The following is an 18,732-nucleotide window of genomic DNA, read 5'->3' as shown; positions in this document are numbered from 1 at the left end:
GGTGAAGCCTCTGGAGCGATGTCCCTCAGCAGAACAGACTTTTAAAAGTCCTGATTTTGTGCTCCATTGCTCCGCCGCTTGCCGGGAGCCGGCCCCTCCCCCCGCGGTCTATCTTCCTGTCGCTTTGGATTCACTTCTCCGCCAGTCCTACCTTTCAGAAAGTGGTTGATTTTCTGTTTCTAGAGTTGCTGTTCTTCTCTTCGATCTCCCGTTGGATTTGTAGGTGTTTGCAGTCTTTAGATAAGCTATCTAGCTGATCTCACGCTACCTGAAGTAGTCTCAGCCTGCTACTTCTCCGCCATCTTCCATACTCTCTCGCTATAATCACTTATTAGTTCTAGGAGTTTTTTTGTTGTTGTTGATTCTTTGGGATTTTCTACATAGACAGTCATATCATCTTTGAACAAAGACAGATTTATTTCTCCCTTATCAATCAGTATGCCTTTTATTTCCTTCTTTTATTGCATTAGCCAGGACTTCTAGTACAGTACTGTGGAGGAGTGGTGAGGGGAGGACATTCTTGCTTTTGTTCCTCATTTTAGTAGGAAAGCTTCTAAGTTTGTCACCAGTAATTATGATGTTAGCTGTCAGTATATTGTAGATGTTCTTTTCAAGTTGAAGAAGTGCCTTTCTATTCCTAATTTGCTGAAAGTTTCTTTTTCTTTTTTTCTTTCTTTCTTTTTTTTTTTTTTTCAGGTTGTGAAACATGATATATTTAGTTTCCTACTTTTTTCTTCATCTTTCTACCACCTAATTTTAACCTACACTACATTAGTTTAATTTAGGGTGAGTTAGATCCCTAGATATTTTTTTCTTCTTCTTGTTCTTCTTCTTCTTTTTTTTAATGTTAGGTTAGTCATCATACAGTACATCATTAGTTTTTGATGTAGTGTTCCAGGATTCATTGTTTGCATATAACACCCAGTGCTCCATGCAATATGTGCCCTCCTTAATACCCATCACCAGGCTAACCCATCCCCCCACTCCCCCCAAAACCCTTAGTTTGTTTCTCAGAGTCCATAGTTTCTTTTGGCTCGTCTCCCTTTCCAATGCTCCCCCTTTTTTTTCCTTCCTTCTCTTAATGTCCTCTATGCAATTCCTTATGTTCCACAAGTAAGTGAAACCTTATGATACTTGACTTTCTCTGCTTGACTTATTTCACTTAGCATAATCTCCTCCAGTCCCATCCATGTTGATGGAAAAGTTGGGTATTCATCATTTCTGATGAGTAATATTCTATTGTAAAGTTTTTATCAACAATGGGTGTTGGAGGGGCACCTGGGTACTCAGTGGGTTAAGCCTCTGCCTTTGGCTCAAGTCATGATCTCAGGGTCCTGGGATAAAGCCCCACATTGGGCTCTCTGCTCAGTTGGGAGCCTACTTCCCCCCCTCTCTCTACCTGCCTCTCTGTCTACTTGTGATCTCTCTCTGTCAAATAAATAAATAAAATACAAAGGGTGTTGGAGTTTATCAGATGCTTTTCTGCATCTGTAGATATGATCACGTGATTTTCCTCTAATCTGTTGATATTATGGATTACTTAAGTGATTTTCTTTTTTTTTTTTTTTTTTTAAAGATTTTATTCTTTTTTTGAGAGAGAGAGGGCATGAGTGGGGGGTGGGGCAGGGAAGAGCAGAGGGAGATAGAAAAGCAGGCAGGAGAGGGGAGAGGCAAGATAGTGGAGGAGTAGCAGACTGAGATGACATCAGGTCACAGGAGATCAGCTAGATAGTTATCAAACCATTCAAACACCTACAAACCCAACAGGAGATTGAAGAGAAGAAGAGCAGCAGTTCTAGAAACAGAAAATCAACCATTTTCTGAAAGGTAGGACCTGAGGAGAAATAAATCTGAAGCAACAGGAAGATAGACCTTGGGGGGAAGGGCCGGCCCCTGGCAAGCGTGGAGCAACGGAACACAAAATCCCAACTTTTAGAAGTCTGCTCCACTGAGGGACATCACTCCAGAGGCTAAGCAGGGCGGGGGTGAAAGCCCTCACAAGGACAGTGTGGTCTTAGGTTCCATGGGATCACAGAAGAATCAAGGGTGTCTGAGTGTAGCAGAGCTCACAGGTATCAGAGCGGGGAAGCTGACTAAGAGATGGAGCTGAGGAGTGAGCTCTCAGCTTGGGGTTACCTTAAACTGTGATCCGTGGCACAGTCGGACCACTGCTCCTTGAGCAGGGACCCCGCAAGCGGCAGATCTGGGGAGACCCACCTTCCTCTGCTGGAAGAACAGGGCACCAGGAGTCTCCTGGGTTTGGAGATTCCAAACGGGGCTGTGTGCCAGAGACAGAAATGCTCAGTCACAGGCTGGGTGAGCTCGAGTGCCACCAGAGACCAGGGAGATGGGAGTGATTGACTGCTTTTCTCTCTCAGCGCACTGAGGAGCAGGGTCCTGAGCTCTTGGCTTCTTCGGGCCAGAGATTGGGAAGCCACCATTTTCATTCCTGTCCTACAGAGCTCTACAGAAAGCATTTAGGGAACAAAAGCTCCCAAGAGCAAACCCGAGGAGATTACTTAGCCTGGCCCCTGGCAAGGGCAGTGCAATTCCGCCTCAGGCAAAGACATTTGAGAATCACTACCACAGGCCCCTCCCCCAGAAGATCAGCAAGAACATCCAGCTAAGACCAAGCTCACTGATCAAGGAGAACAACGGAATTCCAGAGGAGGGGAAGGCAAAGCATGGAATTCATGGCTTTCTTTAGTCTTGCAAAGTTAATTGATTTTTTTTAATTTTATTTTTTTCTTATTCTAATTTTTTTAAATTTTCCTCTTTCCTCCTTTAACATTTATTAACTAATTTATCTTAACAATACCTTTCTAAAAAAAATCTTTTTAAACCTTCATTATTATAGTCATATTTTATCCTTCCTTGTATCTAACTTTATTTTTTGTATACATATATGGCTTTTTTTCTTCTAAAGAATTTTGATATATAATTTTTTCTAATAGATCAAAATATACCCTAAATCTAGCACAGGGCTTTGTTCTAGTCTCCAGCCTGAGCAAATTCTCTCCAATTTCTTTTTCTTTCTTTTTCCAACTAACTTATCAATTCCTTTTTTAGAATTTTTAAAAAAATTCTCTTCTTTACAATCATACTCCATCCCTTCATTATGTTTACCCTTATTTTTGTATATATATAAGTTTTCCTTTCTTCTAAATTTTGGAAGGTAGTTTCTTCTAAGAGACCAAAATACACCCTAAATCAAGTGGGTGGCTCTGTTCTATTCATCAGGCTAATATATGTAGATATTAGAATAATATCTGTCTATCTATCTATATGTATATATATAACTTTTTTTTTTTAAATTTCTTTTTACCCCCTTTCTTCTCCTCCTGATTTGGGGTCTCTTTTGATTTGGTTAGCATACATTTTTCTGAAGTCTTTGCCACACTTTTAGTATTTTATTCTTTCATTATTATGTTCTTACCTGGATAAAATGACAAGGCAGAAAAACTCACCACGGTGGCGGGGGGTGTTGGAGAACAAGAGGCAGTACCAAAGGCTAGGGACCTAATCAATATGGACATTGGTAATATGACAGATCTAGAGTTCAGAATGACAATTCTCAAGGTGCTAGCTGGGCTCGAAAAAGGCATGGAAGATAGTAGAGAAATCCTGTCTGGAGAAATCAAAGCCCTTTCTGGAGAAATAAAAGAACTAAAATCTAACCTAGCTGAAATTTAAAAAGCTATTAAGGAGGTGCAATAAAAAATGGAGCCTCTTACTGCTAGGATAAATGAGACAGAAGAGAGAATTAGTGATATAGAAGACCAAATGACAGAGAATAAAAAGGCTGAGCAAAAGAGAGACAAACAACTACTGGACCACGAGGAGAGAATTCGAGAGATAAGTGATACCGTAAGATCAAACAATATTAGAATAATTGGGATTCCAGAAGAAGTAGAAAGAGAGAAGGGGACAGAAGGTATATTGAAGCGAATTATAGTAGAGAATTTCCCTAAAATGGCAAAGGGAACAAGCATCAAAATCCAGGAGGCACAGAGAACCCCCCTCAAAATCAATAAAAATCGGTCCATACCCCATCATCTAATACTAGAAATTACAAGTCTTAGTGACAAAGAGAAAATCCTGAAAGCAGCCTGGGACAAGAAGTCTGTAACATACAATGGTAAAAATATTAGATTGTAGCAGAATTGTCCACAGAGACCTGATAGGCCAGAAAGAGCTGCCATGATATATTCAGAGCACTAAATGAGAAAAACATGCAGCCTAGAATACTATATCCACCTAGGTAGTCATTGAAAATAGAAGGTGAGATAAAAAGCTTCCAGGACAAACAAAAACTAAAAGAATTTGTAAACGCCAAGCCAGCCCTACAGGAAATACTGAAAGGGGTCCTGTAAGCAAAAAGAGAGCCTAAATGGAAAGGAACAGAGACAATATACAGTAACAGTCACCTTACAGGCACTACAACGGCACTAAATTCATATCTTTCAGTAGTTACCCTGAATGTAAATGGGGTAAATGCCCCAATCAAAAGATACAGGGTATCAGAATGGATAGAAAAACAAAACCCATCAATATGCTGTCTACAAGACACTCATTTTAGGCCCAAAGACACCTCCAGATTTAAACTGAGGGGGGTGGAAAACAATTTACCATGCTAATGGACATCAAAAGAAAGCTGGGGTGGCAATCCTTATATCAGATAAATTAGATTTTAAGCCAAAGACTATAATAAGAGATGAGGAAGGACACTAAATCATACTCAAAGGGTCTGTCCAACAAGAAGATCTAAGAGTTTTAAATATCTATACCCCTAACATGGGAGCAGCCAACTATATAAAACAATAACAAAATCATAGAAACACATCGACAATAATACAATAATAGTAGTGGACTTTAACAACCCCCTCACTTTAATGGACAGATCATCCAAGCAAAAGATCAACAAGGAAATAAAGGCCTTAAATGACAAACTGGCCCAGATAGACATCACAAATATATTCAGAACATTCCATCCCAAAGCAACAGAAGACACATTCTTCTCATGCACATGGAACATTCTCCAGAATAGATCACATCCTGGGTCACAAATCAGGTCTCAACTGGTTCCAAAAGATTGGGATCATATCCCTGCATATTTTCAGACCACAATACTCTGAAGCTAGAACTCAATCACAAGAGGAAAGTTGGAAAGAACTCAAATACATGGAGGCTAAAGAGAATCCTACTAAAGAATGAATGGGTCAACAAGGAAACTAAAGAAGAATTGAAAAAAATCATGGAAAAAAATGTAAATGAAAACACAACTGTTCAAAATCTGTGGGACATGGCATAGGCGGTCCTGAGAGGAAAGTATATAGTGATACAAGCCTTTCTCAAGAAACAAGAAAGGTCTCAAGTACACAACCTAACCCTACACCTAAAGAAGCTGGAGAAAGAACAGCAAAAACCCCTAAACCCAACAGGAGAAGAGAAATAATAAAGATCAGAGCAGAAATCAGTGAAATAGAAACCAAAAGAATGGTAGAACAGATCAATGAAACTAGGAGCTCATTCTTTGAAAGAATTAATAATAAGATTGATAAACCCCTGGCCAGACATATCAAAAAGAAAAGAGGAAGGACCCAAATAAATAAAATCATGAATGAAAGAGGAGAGATCACAACCAACACCAAAAAAATACAAACAATTATAAGAACATATTACAAGCAACTATACACCGGCAAATTTGACAATTTGGAGAAATGGTTGCATTCCTAGAGACGTATAATCTACCACAACTGAACCAGAAAGAAATAGAAAACCTGAACAGACCCATAACTAGTAAGGAGATTGAAGCACTCATCAAAAATCTCCCAACAAACAAGAGCTCAGGGCCAGACGGCTTCTCAGGGGAATTCTACCAACCTCTTAAAGAAGAATTAATACCTATTCTCTTGAAACTGTTCCAAACAATAGAAATGGAAGGAAAACTTGCAAACTCATTTTACGAGGCCAGCATTATCATGATCCCAAAACCAGACAAAGACCCCACCGAAAAGGAGAATTACAGACCAATGTCCTTGATAAACACAGATGCAAAAATTCTCACCAAAATACTAGCCAATAAGACCCAACAATACATTAAAAGGATTATTCACCACGACCAAGTGGGATTTATTCCAGGGCTGCAAGGTTGGTTCAACATCTGCAAATCAACCAATGTGATACAATACATTAACAAAAGAACAAGAACCATATGATACTCTCAAAAGATGCTGAAAAAGTATTTGACAAAGTACGGCATCCTTTCTTGATCAAAACTCTTCAAAGTGTAGGGATAGAAGGTACATACCTCAATATCATCAAAGCCAACTATGAAAAACCCACATTGAATATCATTCTCAATGGGGAAAAATGAGAGCTTTTCCCCTAAGGTCAGGAACATGGCATGGATGTCCACTATCACCACTGCTATTCAACATAGTACTAGAAGTCCTAGTTTTGGCAGTCAGACAACAAAAAGAAATCAAAGGCATCTGAATCATCAAAGAAGTCAAACTCACTCTTTGTAGATGATATGATACTTTATGTGGAAAACCCAAAAGACTCCACTCCAAATAGGAGTGTTATAGGGAATTGGTGTCATTTCTTCTAGAACTTGTACAGGAATTCAATAAAGTATCAGGATATAAAAATCAATGCACAGAAATCAGTTGCATTTCTTTACACCAACAGCAAGACAGAAGAATGAGAATTTAAGGAGTCAATCCCATTTGCAATTGCACCTAAAGCCATAAGATACCTAGGAATAAACCTAACCAAAGAGGCAACGTATCTGTACTCAGAAAACTATAAAGTACTCATGAAAGCAATTGAGGAAGATACAAGGAAATGGAAAAATGTTACATGATCATGGATTGGAAGAATAAATATTGTGAAAATGTCTATGCTACCTAATGCAATCTACATGTTTAGTGCAATCCCTATCAAAATGCCATCATTTTTTTCAAAGAAATGGAACAAATAATCCTAAACTTTATATGGAGCCAGAAAAGACCTCAAATAGCCAGAGGAATGTTGAAAGAGAAAGCCAAAGTTGGTGGCATCATAATTCCAGACTTCAAGCTCTATTATAAAGCTGTAATTTTCAAGATATTATGGTACTGGCACAAAAACAGACACATAGATCAATGGAACAGAATAGAGAGCCCAGAAATAGACCCTCAACTCTATGGTCAACTAATCTTTGACAAAGCAGGAAAGAATGTCCAATGGAAAAAAGACAGTCTCGTCAACAAATGGTGTTGGGAAAATTGGACAGCCACATGAAGAAAAATGAAACTGGACCATTTCCTTACGCCATAAACAAAAATAGACTCAAAATTGATGAAAGACCTCAATGTGAAACAGGAATCCATCCAACTCTCCAAGGAGAACATGGGCAACAACCTCTTCAACCTCCACCACAGCAGCTTCTTCCTAGAAACATCGCCAAAGGCAAGGGAAGCAAGGGCAAAAATGAACTATTGGGACTTCACCAAGATAAAATCTTTTGCACAGCAAAGGAAACAGTCAACAAAACCAAAGATAACTGATAGAATGGGTGAAGATATTTGCAAATGACATATCAGATAAAGGGCTAGTATCCAAAATCTATAAAGAACTTATCAAAACTCAACACCCAAAGAAAAAATAATCCAATCAAGAAATGGGCAGAGGACATGAACAGACATTTCTGCAAAGAAGACATCCAGATGGCCCACAGACACATGAACAAGTGCTCCACATCACTTGGCATCAGGGAGATACAAATCAGAATCACAGTGAGACACCACTTCACACCTGTCAGAATGGTTAAAATTAACAAGTCAGGAAACAACAGATGTTGGAGAAGATGCTAAGAAAGGGGAACCCTCTTACACTGTTGGTGGGAATGCAAGCTGGTGCAGCCACTCTGGAAAACAGCATGGAGGTTCCCCAAAAAGTTGAAAATAGAGCTACCCTATGAGCCAGCAATTGCACTCCTGGGTATTTACCCTAAAGATTCAAATGTAGTGATCCAAATGGACATTTGCACCTGAATGTTTATAGCAACAATGTCCACAATAGCCAAACTATGGAAAGAACCTAGGTGTCAATCAACAGATGAATGAATAAAGTGATGTGGTGTATTTATACAATGGAATACTATGCAGCCATCAAAAGAAATGAAATCTTAACCATTTGCAACAACATGGATGGAACTACAGGGTATTATGAGGAGCGAAATAAGTCAATCAGAAGAAGACAATTATCATATGATCTCCCTGATATGAGGAATTTGAGAGGCAAAGTGGAGGTTTGGGGTTAGAGAAGGAAAAAATGAAACAAGGTGGGATCGGGAGGGAGACAAACCATAAGAGACTCTTAAGCTCACAAAACAAACTTGAGGGTTGCTGCGGGGAGGGGGAATGAAGAGGATGGTTGGGTAATGGACATTGGGGAGGGTATGTGCTATGGTGAGTGCTGTGAAGTGTGTAAGCCTGATGATTCACAGACCTGTACTCCTGGGGCAAATAATACATTATATGTGTAATTAAAAAATTAAAAAAAAAAAAAAAGAAAAGCAGGCAGGAGGGAGGAGTAGAGAGCCCTGACCAGTACTTGATCCCAGGACCCTGGGACCTGAAGGCAGATGCTTAACCAACTGAGCCACCCAGGTGCCCTGGATTTTTGCATTTGTATTCATGAGAGATCTTGATCTATAGTTTTTTTGTAATGACTGTCTGGTTTTGGCATTAGACTAATGCTGGCTTCGTAGAAAATTTTAGCAAGTATTTCCTCTTCTTCTATTTTCTAGAAGAGATTATAGGGAATTGGTGTCATTTCTTCCTTAATTGTTTGGTAGAATTCATCAGTGAACCCATTGGTGAAAACTCTATGGTTTTTCTCTTTGGAAGGTTATTAGTTATTGATTCATTTCTTCAATAGATACAGGCCTATTCAAATAGTCTGTTTCTTCTTGTGTGTGTTTTGGCTGATTGCATTTTTCAGAATATTGGTTTATTTCATGTAGGTCACCAAAGTTGTGAACATAGAGCTGTTCATGATATTCCTTTTATGTCCATGGAGTCTGTAGGGATGTTCTGTCTTTCATTTCTGATATTGGCAATTTGTATCTCCTCTCTTTTTAACTTCGTTAGCCTGGCTAAGTGATTATCATTTATTGATCTTTTCAAAGAACTATCTTTTGGTTTTGCTAATTTTTTTCTTTTGATTTCCTGTTTTCAATTTCATTGATATCTGCTCTAACTTTTATTTATTATTTCTTTCTTCTGTTTACCTTGGGTTTACTTTGCTCTTCTTTTCCTGGTTTCCTAAGATAGATGCTTAGATGATTGATTTTTAGATCTTTCTTCTTTCCTAATACATGCATTCAATGCTATAAATTTCTCCCTAAGCACTGCTTTCACTTCATCCCACATATTTTGAGAAGTTGTACTTTCATTTTCGTTTAGTTCAAAGTGTTCTTCCGTTTCTCTTGAGATTTCTTCTTCGACCTGTGAGTTAAATAACTTCTAAATAGAAGTGTGTTAATCTTCAAGTATTTCAGGATTTTCCAGCCATCTGTCTGTATTAATTCCATTGTGGTCTGAGAGCAGCAATGTATGATTTCTATTCTTTTAAATTTGTTAAGGTGTGTTTTATTGCCCAGATTGTAGTCTGTCTTGCTGAATGTTCTATATGAGCTTGAGAAAAATATGTATTTTGCTGCATTTGGATGAGCAGTTGATAGATGTCAATTATATCCACTTGATTAATGGTTCTGTTGTGTTCAACTATGTGATTATTGATTTTCTGTCTTTAGAGCTTGTCCATTTCTGATAGAGAGATGCTGAAGTTTTCAGCTCTTGTATTTATCTATTTCTTCTTGCATTTGTATCAGCCTTGCTTCATGGTATTTGATGCTGTTATTAAGCACATACACATTAAAGCTTATTATGTCTTCTCGGAAGATTGACCACTTACTATATGTAATATTCTTCTTTGTCCCTGATAATGTTTTTTTTCTCTTAAGTTGGCTGCGTCTAAGATCAATGTAGCTACTCCCTTTCTTTGGATTAGTGTTGGCATGGTATATCTTCTTCTATCCCTTTATATTTAATCTATGTGTGTCTTTGTATTTAAAGTGAGTTTCTTATGGACAACATGTAGTTGAGTCTTTTTTTTTTTTATTTACTCTGAGAGTCTGTCTTTTAATGGTATACTTAAACCATTGATGTTTGAAGTGGTAATTGATGTAGTTAAATTCATATTTACCATTATTGTTACTGTTTTCTATTTGTTCCTTTTTTTTGTTCCTATTTTTGTCTGCACTCTCGGCCTTTTATAGTTTTTGGTTTTGTTTTGTTTTTTGTACAGTTGACACACAGTGTTACATTAATTTTAGGTGAACAACTTAGTGATTGACAAATTTATACATTATGCTATATTCACCACAAGTATAGCTCTTATAGTTTTAATTGACCATTTTATGATTCCATTTCGTCTTCTTGCTTAACATATCAATTATACTTTTTCTAAAAAAAATTGTTTTAGTAGTTGTCCTAGAGTTTGCCCATATATATTCAAAAACTATGGAATGTTTCACAAATCTGCATGTCATCTTTGTGCAGCAGCCATGCTAATCTCTGTGTTGTTCCAGTTGAAGTACATGTGCTGATAAACTGAGCACTTAATGTGCTTTAGTTTTATCCTGAGGCACTTCTTAGCATTTCTTCCCCTTTAGTTGGATATAATCAGTGTCTGCAGCAGACATCGACCTGAGGCAGACATGAGCACATGTCCCTGAGTGCTGAAGGTTAGCCCAAGAGTCTGTACTCTTTTGAGAGTGGAAAATCCTCACAGTTTTTTCATTGACTAGTGTCTTCTACACGCTTGCTCCAGTGTCAGGTTGAAGCCTATGTGCCAGTGCCCCAGGCCTCCATGGTTTTATCACTGCATGCTTTAAGGACTTTTTAAGAACTCAGACATCACCTCTCCTTCATCTTCAAAGCTGTCATTTTCTTTCTAGAGATGCAAAATACCAACAGGCCCCCTCTGTTGTAGAAGGCAGTATGATCACAGTTCTTAGGTTAATCTGGTAACTCTCTTGTTCCTTTTTATTTTTTTAAACAGATGTGATGTTTACTGGTACAGCAGATGGCCGGATCGTAAAACTTGAAAATGGTGAAATAGACACCATCGCTTGGCTTGGTTCAGGCCCATGCAGTAAGTCAGTGACAGCACCCCCAATATATGTCTGTGGTCATTGAGAAAGGTGCTGAATGGCTGGGCGGAGCTAAATTTCCTTAAAAGTCAGGTTCACCCTTGCAGATGAAGAGCCCCTGACCACGTGGCCAACAGATCCTGACCTGAGTGTTACCCCCAGCTCTTCATTTGCCGTGTGGTCCCTGGACCTCATGGTACCTGATTGTCACCATACAGGTGCAGCTTGCCAGCTAGGCAGTGGCCCCAGCACCTGCCAGTTACTTTAGGGCCCCACACCTCCGCCATTCCATAGTGGCGTTCCCCCTTGAGGTCACTTTGAGGAAGATTAATAGCCATGGTCAGTGTGCTGCTATAGAGAAGCAGTCGGCTCAGTCATCACTTGCATGCCCAAATGTTGTTCCTGCGTTAGCTTCTCAGGAATTTCAGCAGTGTCTTTCAGAGTGAAAACACCTCTATGTCACTCAGGTTTGGGGAAATTAGACTAGAAGAGTCTCACTGTTTAAAACCTGGTAGCCCACAGTTTTCTTAGTAGTTACCACTTTTTAAGAGCTAGAATGCTTTTGTAAAAATGATGCATTTTCATTGTACAAAGGTACAAAGGAGAAAGTAAAAGTCACCTGAGAGTCTTCACAGATATAACTATTAACATTTTAGTGCATAGCTTTTTAGAGCTCTTTCTGTTCATGGGTACTCTGGTTTTGTGATGGAATCATACTCTACATTCATTTTTTTTTTTAACCTGCCTTTTCCACTCTGTATTTTGGCAGGAAGTGGCCCAACAGTAAGTGTCCTGCAGTAAGGATTCCTGTAGTAAGCACCCCATGGAAAGCACCCTGCACTAAGCACCCTTCATAAAGCACCCACAGAAAGCACCTTGCACTGAGCACCCCTGCAGTAAGCAGCTTACAGAAGCATCCTTGCATACGAAGCCTGGCAGCGAACACACCTGCAATAAATATGCATTGCCACAGGTTTAAGAAGAGTATAGGTATTAATCTGAGGAATAAAATAGTATCTCTCCCTTTAAGCCAGGTGGAGGGAAAACTGCCAAGGCCCTAGACAGGCAGAATATTCAGGTCAGCAGTTGGGATTAAACTGACAATTACTGAGGTCCTTGGGGGGAATTCTAGAGTTGGGGCCTGGGTCCTGATGATGTCCCTGAGGTAACTGTTCAAGTCTCAGGATGCTGATATGAATGCAGTCCTTGGATACCAATTGCTGTTGGTTTGTTCAGATCTATATTCTCAGGTGGTCCCTCTGGATACACCAGACAATGTCATAAGTTCTGAGGGGACTGGAATACTGGGGGATAGTTCTGTTTCTAATGCCATATCCTTTTCTGTTCTGAACAGCAGGATGTATATTTAGGAAGGGATGGAATAGGTACTTAGATGCACAGGTACAATCTGGGACCAGCCACTGATTCCTATCCATTCGTTTCCCTAGAAACCCGAGATGATGAGCCTGCTTGTGGGAGGCCCCTGGGCATCCGGGCGGGGCCCAATGGAACCCTTTTTGTGGCTGATGCATATAAGGGACTATTTGAAGTTAATCCCTGGAAACGTATGTAGCAATGCCTTATTTCCTTCTGAGATTATTTCAGATGCTTTAAGCAATATGTGCATAAGTGGATTTAATAGAATTTGTTCAGTACAGTCTACTGAGACTCTAATATTTTCTTAATCATTGAACAATCTTGGAAGTACTGCCTACACATATCAGGTATCAAGTAACAATACCCTAATTTCCTGTTTGTGTTTTAGCAACAGAGTCTATTCCACAAAATGTTAGAACTCCTGTCTTTATTTTTCTGTGTCACTGTCTTATCTTCCAGTTTGTTTTCTATCTTTTTAATTGTTCTTCGTCCACTTCCTCCTCCCACTTTTCTCTCTATATGTGCTTCAGCAGGGGAGTTTGTATGATGCAAGAATTTGTTATTGTGGGGGTGGGGGTGCCTGGGGCTCTGGATAGCTCCCTCTGCCGTTGGCTGGCTATGTGACTGTGCAGGTGCCTTAGCCTCTCTGTGCACAGGTTACTCATCGATGAAACAGGGCTAATGGTAGTGCCTGCCTTGTGAGATTGTGTGAGGGTTTAAATGAGATTGTACATTGAGACAGTTTAGCACTCTATAAATGGTTACTCTCCTGTTTTTAAAGTTTACCACTGTCACGATTTCTGTATTTAAAACTAGATGAATGGAACATTTTGTATTTCTGTCAAGCAAACTGAAAGATAGTTGCCTTTCACCTAAGATTCTTAATAGATTTTTTAAATGTCATTTGGTCTTTTTTTTTTTTTTTTTTTTAAGATTCTATTTATTTATTTGACAGAGAGAATGACAATAAAAGAGAAACACAAGCAGGGGGAGTGGGAGAGGGAGAAGCAGGCTTCCCATTGAACAAGGAGCCCAGTGTGGTCGATCCCAGGACCCTGGGATCATGACCTGAGCTGAAGCCAGTTGCTTAACCAACTGAGCCACCCAGGTGCCCCAAAAGTCATTTGGTCTTGGTGAAAGGAAGAGGTCCTCATCCTTAGAGGAAGGGTTTTGCTGTTAATGAAGTCATTGTAAAAACATTCATCTCTAAGAGCTGAAAGAAAGGAAAACAGTGTTTTTTACTGGAAGAGGGAATAAATCTACTAGCATATGACATGGAGAAACTCATTTTAGTTTTTCCTTTTAAATCAGGTAGGCTGATTGAGACTTTGAAATTATTGACTTACAAGTTCTTAGAATGAAGACAGGTCTTCTCTTCCTCCCTCCTTTACTTCCTTTTTTCATTATTTTCTTTTTTCTTTCCTATTTTGCCCCTCCCTCTTTCCCTCCCTCTCTTTTCTTTCTTCCTACCTCAGGTGAAGTGAAACTGCTGATCTCCTCTGAGACACCCATTGAGGGGAGGAAAATGTCCTTTGTGAATGATCTTACAATAACTCAGGATGGGAGGAAGATTTATTTTACAGATTCTAGCAGCAAATGGCAAAGACGAGATTACCTGCTTCTGGTTATGGAGGGAACGGATGATGGGCGGTGAGTGTTCATTTCAAGTCTTCTACTCGGTGAGATCATCAGTCAGGCAGGATGGCTTCGGCAGAGCTTATCTGTGGGAGTCATTGGAGTGTTTCTGAGAATAATATTATAGCTTTAGAGATGGGACTTTCATGACTTCTGGAAACAGGTGATGGATGCAACAAAACAGAACAAGATGTCCTCACTTTCTCTTTGAAAAAAATGTAATTAAAACAGGCCAGTCGATCTGAGCATGTGGTCTAGGCAGTCTGGGTGACACCTCCCAGGCTGGCCTCCATTTCAGGTCATCCCTCCTAAGGGGGACTCCTTTGAGGCTGGAGCCATGGGGGCCCTCTCTGGTGGTGAGCCAGCTCCCGGCTCAGCCAGATAACTGACTGAGGGGTTCTCTGGAAGAGGATGCCTGAGGTCTGCTCTGGATGGGAAGGCCCCCAGGGGCCAGCCTGGAGTCAGGTCTGGGCAGAGGACCACCAGGGGGCCTTGTCATTATAGCATGAGGCGGATCCCCTTCCATAGGCCCTCTGCCTGAGGCTCAGAGGGGAGCAAGGCTCCAAGGTGGCAGGGGCCACAGACTCTCCCACTTGAGCATTTGCTTTTGGTGCTCCACAGCCTACTAGAGTATGACACAGAGACCAAGGAAGTGAAGGTTTTACTGGACCAGTTGCGGTTCCCTAACGGAGTGCAGCTTTCTCCCACGGAGGACTTTGTATTGGTGGCAGAGATGACAATGGCGAGGATAAGAAGGTGTGTGTGGCCCCAGCCGAGCTTTGGGGGTGTGCCAGAGCTCACTGTGGCCCAGCCTGGGTTGCAGGGAGGTGTTGACCTACATGATCGGAGATGGGGCAGGGCACCTTCTCCTTTGTGTGATAGTGGAAGCAGTAAAATTCAGGGGTGCCTTTTCTTTCTCCTCCATCTCAGCCTGCTTGAAACTTGCAGTCTGGGAGAGTCTCAATTTAATGCTGACCACACATCCTGGGTCCCTTTCCCTACTGGGTAGGCCGACTCCTTGCTACTGCTTCTAGCTTTCCCCTAGGGTGGTGAGTGCCCCTTTCACCATCTTGTGTCTTCCTTCACAATAGACACGTTTACAGTTATAAATCAATTGGGACTAAGACCATTTTGGTGTTTGACTAAAAGTTTTCCTTAAATTTGGGGACCACTGCTCACCATTTGCTTGGATGAATTTTTCAGATTCTACCTGTCAGGCCTGATGAAGGGAGGGGCTGATCTGTTTGTGGAGAACCTGCCTGGATTTCCAGACAACATCCGACCTAGCAGCTCTGGAGGGTACTGGGTCGGCATGGCAACCATTCGCTCCAACCCTGGGTTTTCTATGTTGGATTTCTTATCCGAGAGACCCTATATAAAAAGAATGATTTTTAAGGTAACTATGAAAACTGTAATTCCAGAAAACAAAATGAAAATGCATCTAATTACGATCTTTTTTGACCTTTGGAGCTCTAAAAATTCTCATGCTGCTTATAATATTTGGTACTTATAGTGACTTATATTTTAAGTGTGAGTGAGCAGAGGGCCAAAGGGAGGGAGAATGGGAGAGAGAGTTTTAAGCAGACTCCACACCCAGTGTGGAGCCTGCTGCAGGGCTGGATCTCATGCCTCTGAGATGATGAGTGATGACCCAACCTGAAATTGAGAGTCAAGCATCGGATGCTTAACCAGCTAAACCACCCAGGCGCCCCACTTTTAGTGACTTCTTTAAAACACATTTTATGCTTCAGACTGAAATGTAAGTTGAAACACTTGAACCCTTTGATGTTACCCTTCTGGTTTCCTTGTCTGGGTGTTTTTACCATCATCCTCACCATTCTGTCCTGTCAATCACACCTGCCCCTTTGTGATAGCTGTTTCAGGCCTTCTCCCCCACTCCATAGACCCTGCAACTTGGCCTTCAGGTGGGGCCCCTGCAGACCACACTGCTGTTCCTCCTCAAAGGGTGTCAGGCACACCTTCCTGTAGCCACACATGGAGACACACTTTCCTCAGATCCCATCCCACCCTGGTTCCTCCTGCCCTCTGAAGCCTTCCCGTCAGTCATTCTCCCCCATCCCCAGAGGATCCTGACCTTTGACCTCATAGCACACCAAACTCTTTTTCATTACAAAAATAATCACCCACCCTCACCAATGGCCACCACAGACCATTTAATGAAGCCTTTCCTCCAGTGACTTCCCTGAAATGACCTCAGTGTAATTCCCTGTGTCTTACACTGTGGATGAGGAACTGGCTAATATTGGCGCTTCTGTCATGCAGAAGTCTTCATTTCCAACAAGCTCCATTTCACAGGCTGAATATATGTTTGAAACTGAGATTGGATTTGAATATTGAGTAGATATTAAAATAATGGTAACTTAAGGCCTTGGAAGTTACCAGCCAGCAATTACCGAGTCTGCACAGTGCTGGGCCCTATGCCTGGGCCCTGCTGAGGGGCTGTAGGCACCTGGATGCTGGTCAATGGCCTTTAGTTTTGTTGCAAGTTCTGTGGGTATTTTCCTCTTCTTTGCCTTATTGGCTCCAGAGCCAGCATCTTTTCCCACTGTGAAAAGGAGGCAAGATGGTGAGTTAGGAGGAAGAATGGTGAGGTAGGAGGAAAGACAGGTTTTTGTTTTTGTTTTTTATTTTTTGTTTTTTGTTTGTTTGTTTGTTTTTTAAGAACAGGGGTTTTGAAGGCTAGGCCAGTTGTGGGACCTTGGCCAAATGATGTGATCTCTCTGCCTCAATTCCTCTATCTTTCAAGCGGGAGGAGTAACAGCATCATTCTATTTCATTAGGTACTAAAAAAAATGTAATGGGAATATGCATATAATGCCTATAGCTGACTATTGTAGGTATTCTCTTTCTGTTCCTGTCCATTTTCCCACAGTGAAGCAGTGCTGGTGTGTCTCTCCCCACCCCAGCCCCTGACAGAACACATGCTCCATCAGGGCAGGTGTTCGTCTGTTTCATTCGCCCCTTTGTCCCCAGCACCTAGAACATGACAGGTGCTCAGAAATTACTGTGGCAGTGATGTGTGCTCAGAGAGATGAGGCTATAAGCATGAGAAGGAGCTGGAGCGTTGGCACATGTTCCCAGCACAGGAGAGCTCAACACCTTCCTGAAGCAGATCGAGACCAGTGGGAGAGGACCATAGGCCTTGCAGACATGACAAAGTCTAGATCTTATCCTAACTTTCATTGAAGTCATAGAGGATTTTTGTTTGTTTTTAGTTTTGAGATAGTATCAGACTTAGAAAATTAGCAAGAGGGTACAAAGAATTTCTTTCCCTGAACTATTTGCAAGTAACTTGCTGACCTGATGCCCTGTCATCATCAGGGTTTGGGGAGTTGCCCTCGTGGATTCGACCCAGGCTGAGGTGTGGCCTTCAGTTGCCATGTCTCTTTATTCTCCTTCGATCTGGAACAGCTCCTCAGTCTTGAACTTTTTGAGAATTGTAGGTCAGTCATGTTGTAGAATGTTCCTCCGTGTGGGTCATCGGGCATTTCTCATGATTAGACTTAGGTTATATGTCTCTGGCAGGAAGACCACAGAACTTGTGTTCTTAGTCTTGTCTGGAGGCACATGATATCAGCTTGTCCCATACTGGTGGTGGCAGCGTTGGCCATGTGATTCAGTGATGAATGCTGGCTTCTGCACTGTGAAGTCACTCTTTTTCCATTGGTAATTAATAGGTATTTTGTGGGGAGGTACTTTCTAAATAAGTAAACATCAGTGTGATCTCATGGTTGCCTTTATTTTTCAGTGGTTTTTAATCTCTTACTGCCATTATTTATTTTGAGGCTCAGATTATCTGGCTGTGGCCAGTGGGAGCCCCCTCAGTGTGGCTCTTGACCTTTGCACATGCCCCTACTGTTTTTGGAGTGGTTCCTTGCTTTCTGGCACAACACATTCAGGCTTATCATGCCCAACTCTGTAATCGACCACTTCTCCATGAGCCCTGGTTCCTTTTACAGGGGATCTGGTGCTACATGTGCTCATGGCTTTTGGTGTGTCACTGCTTCTAGTCCCCCTCAATAGACAAAGCTGGGGAACATATGCGTTTGTATTCATACATAGATAAATACATTTAGCCCTTGAGCAACACGGGGGCTAGGGGCACTGGGCCTGGAACAGTCAAAAATCTGCATATAACCTTTGACTCCCCAAAGACTTTTTTTTTTAATTTCTTTTAAGCATAACAGTATTCATTGTTTTTGCACCACACCCAGTGCTCCATGCAATCCGTGCCCTCTCTAGTACTCACCACCTGGTTCCCCCAACCTCCTAACCCCCGCCCCTTCAAAACCCTCAGATTGTTTTTCAGAGTCCATAGTCTCTCATGGTTCACCTCCCCTTCCAATTTCCCTCAACTCCCTTCTCCTCTCCATCTCCCCTTGTCCTCCATGCTATTTGTTGTGCTCCAAATAAGTGAAACCATATGATAATTGACTCTCTCTGCTTGACTTATTTCACTCAGCATAATCTCTTCCAGTCCCATCCATGTTGCT

General features: G+C 41.2%; 2 protein-coding genes across 2 annotated transcripts in view; one reads left to right on the top strand and one right to left on the bottom strand.

Annotated features, from left to right (window-relative positions):
- LOC111141627 (adipocyte plasma membrane associated protein) overlaps window positions 1-18,732 on the top strand; it is a 47,565-nt gene that overhangs the window by 23,262 nt on the left and 5,571 nt on the right. The window contains exons 4-8 of the mRNA XM_022494343.1: window positions 11,116-11,208; window positions 12,655-12,771; window positions 14,059-14,233; window positions 14,840-14,974; window positions 15,422-15,614. Coding sequence (XP_022350051.1) covers window positions 11,116-11,208; window positions 12,655-12,771; window positions 14,059-14,233; window positions 14,840-14,974; window positions 15,422-15,614 — 713 coding nt within the window. The remainder of the gene's footprint in view (window positions 1-11,115; window positions 11,209-12,654; window positions 12,772-14,058; window positions 14,234-14,839; window positions 14,975-15,421; window positions 15,615-18,732) is intronic.
- The window catches only part of LOC111141628 (cystatin F), a 20,234-nt gene continuing 18,190 nt past the window's right edge, over window positions 16,689-18,732 (bottom strand). The window contains exon 4 of the mRNA XM_022494346.1: window positions 16,689-16,784. Coding sequence (XP_022350054.1) covers window positions 16,710-16,784 — 75 coding nt within the window. The 3' untranslated portion in view covers window positions 16,689-16,709. The remainder of the gene's footprint in view (window positions 16,785-18,732) is intronic.

This window comes from Enhydra lutris, unplaced genomic scaffold (assembly GCF_002288905.1).
Source record: "Enhydra lutris kenyoni isolate GAN:26980312 unplaced genomic scaffold, ASM228890v2 scaffoldscaffold6, whole genome shotgun sequence".
Lineage (NCBI taxonomy): Eukaryota > Metazoa > Chordata > Mammalia > Carnivora > Mustelidae > Enhydra > Enhydra lutris.
Note: the sequence above shows the minus strand (reverse complement) of the source record. Positions and strands in the feature narration are given on the sequence as shown.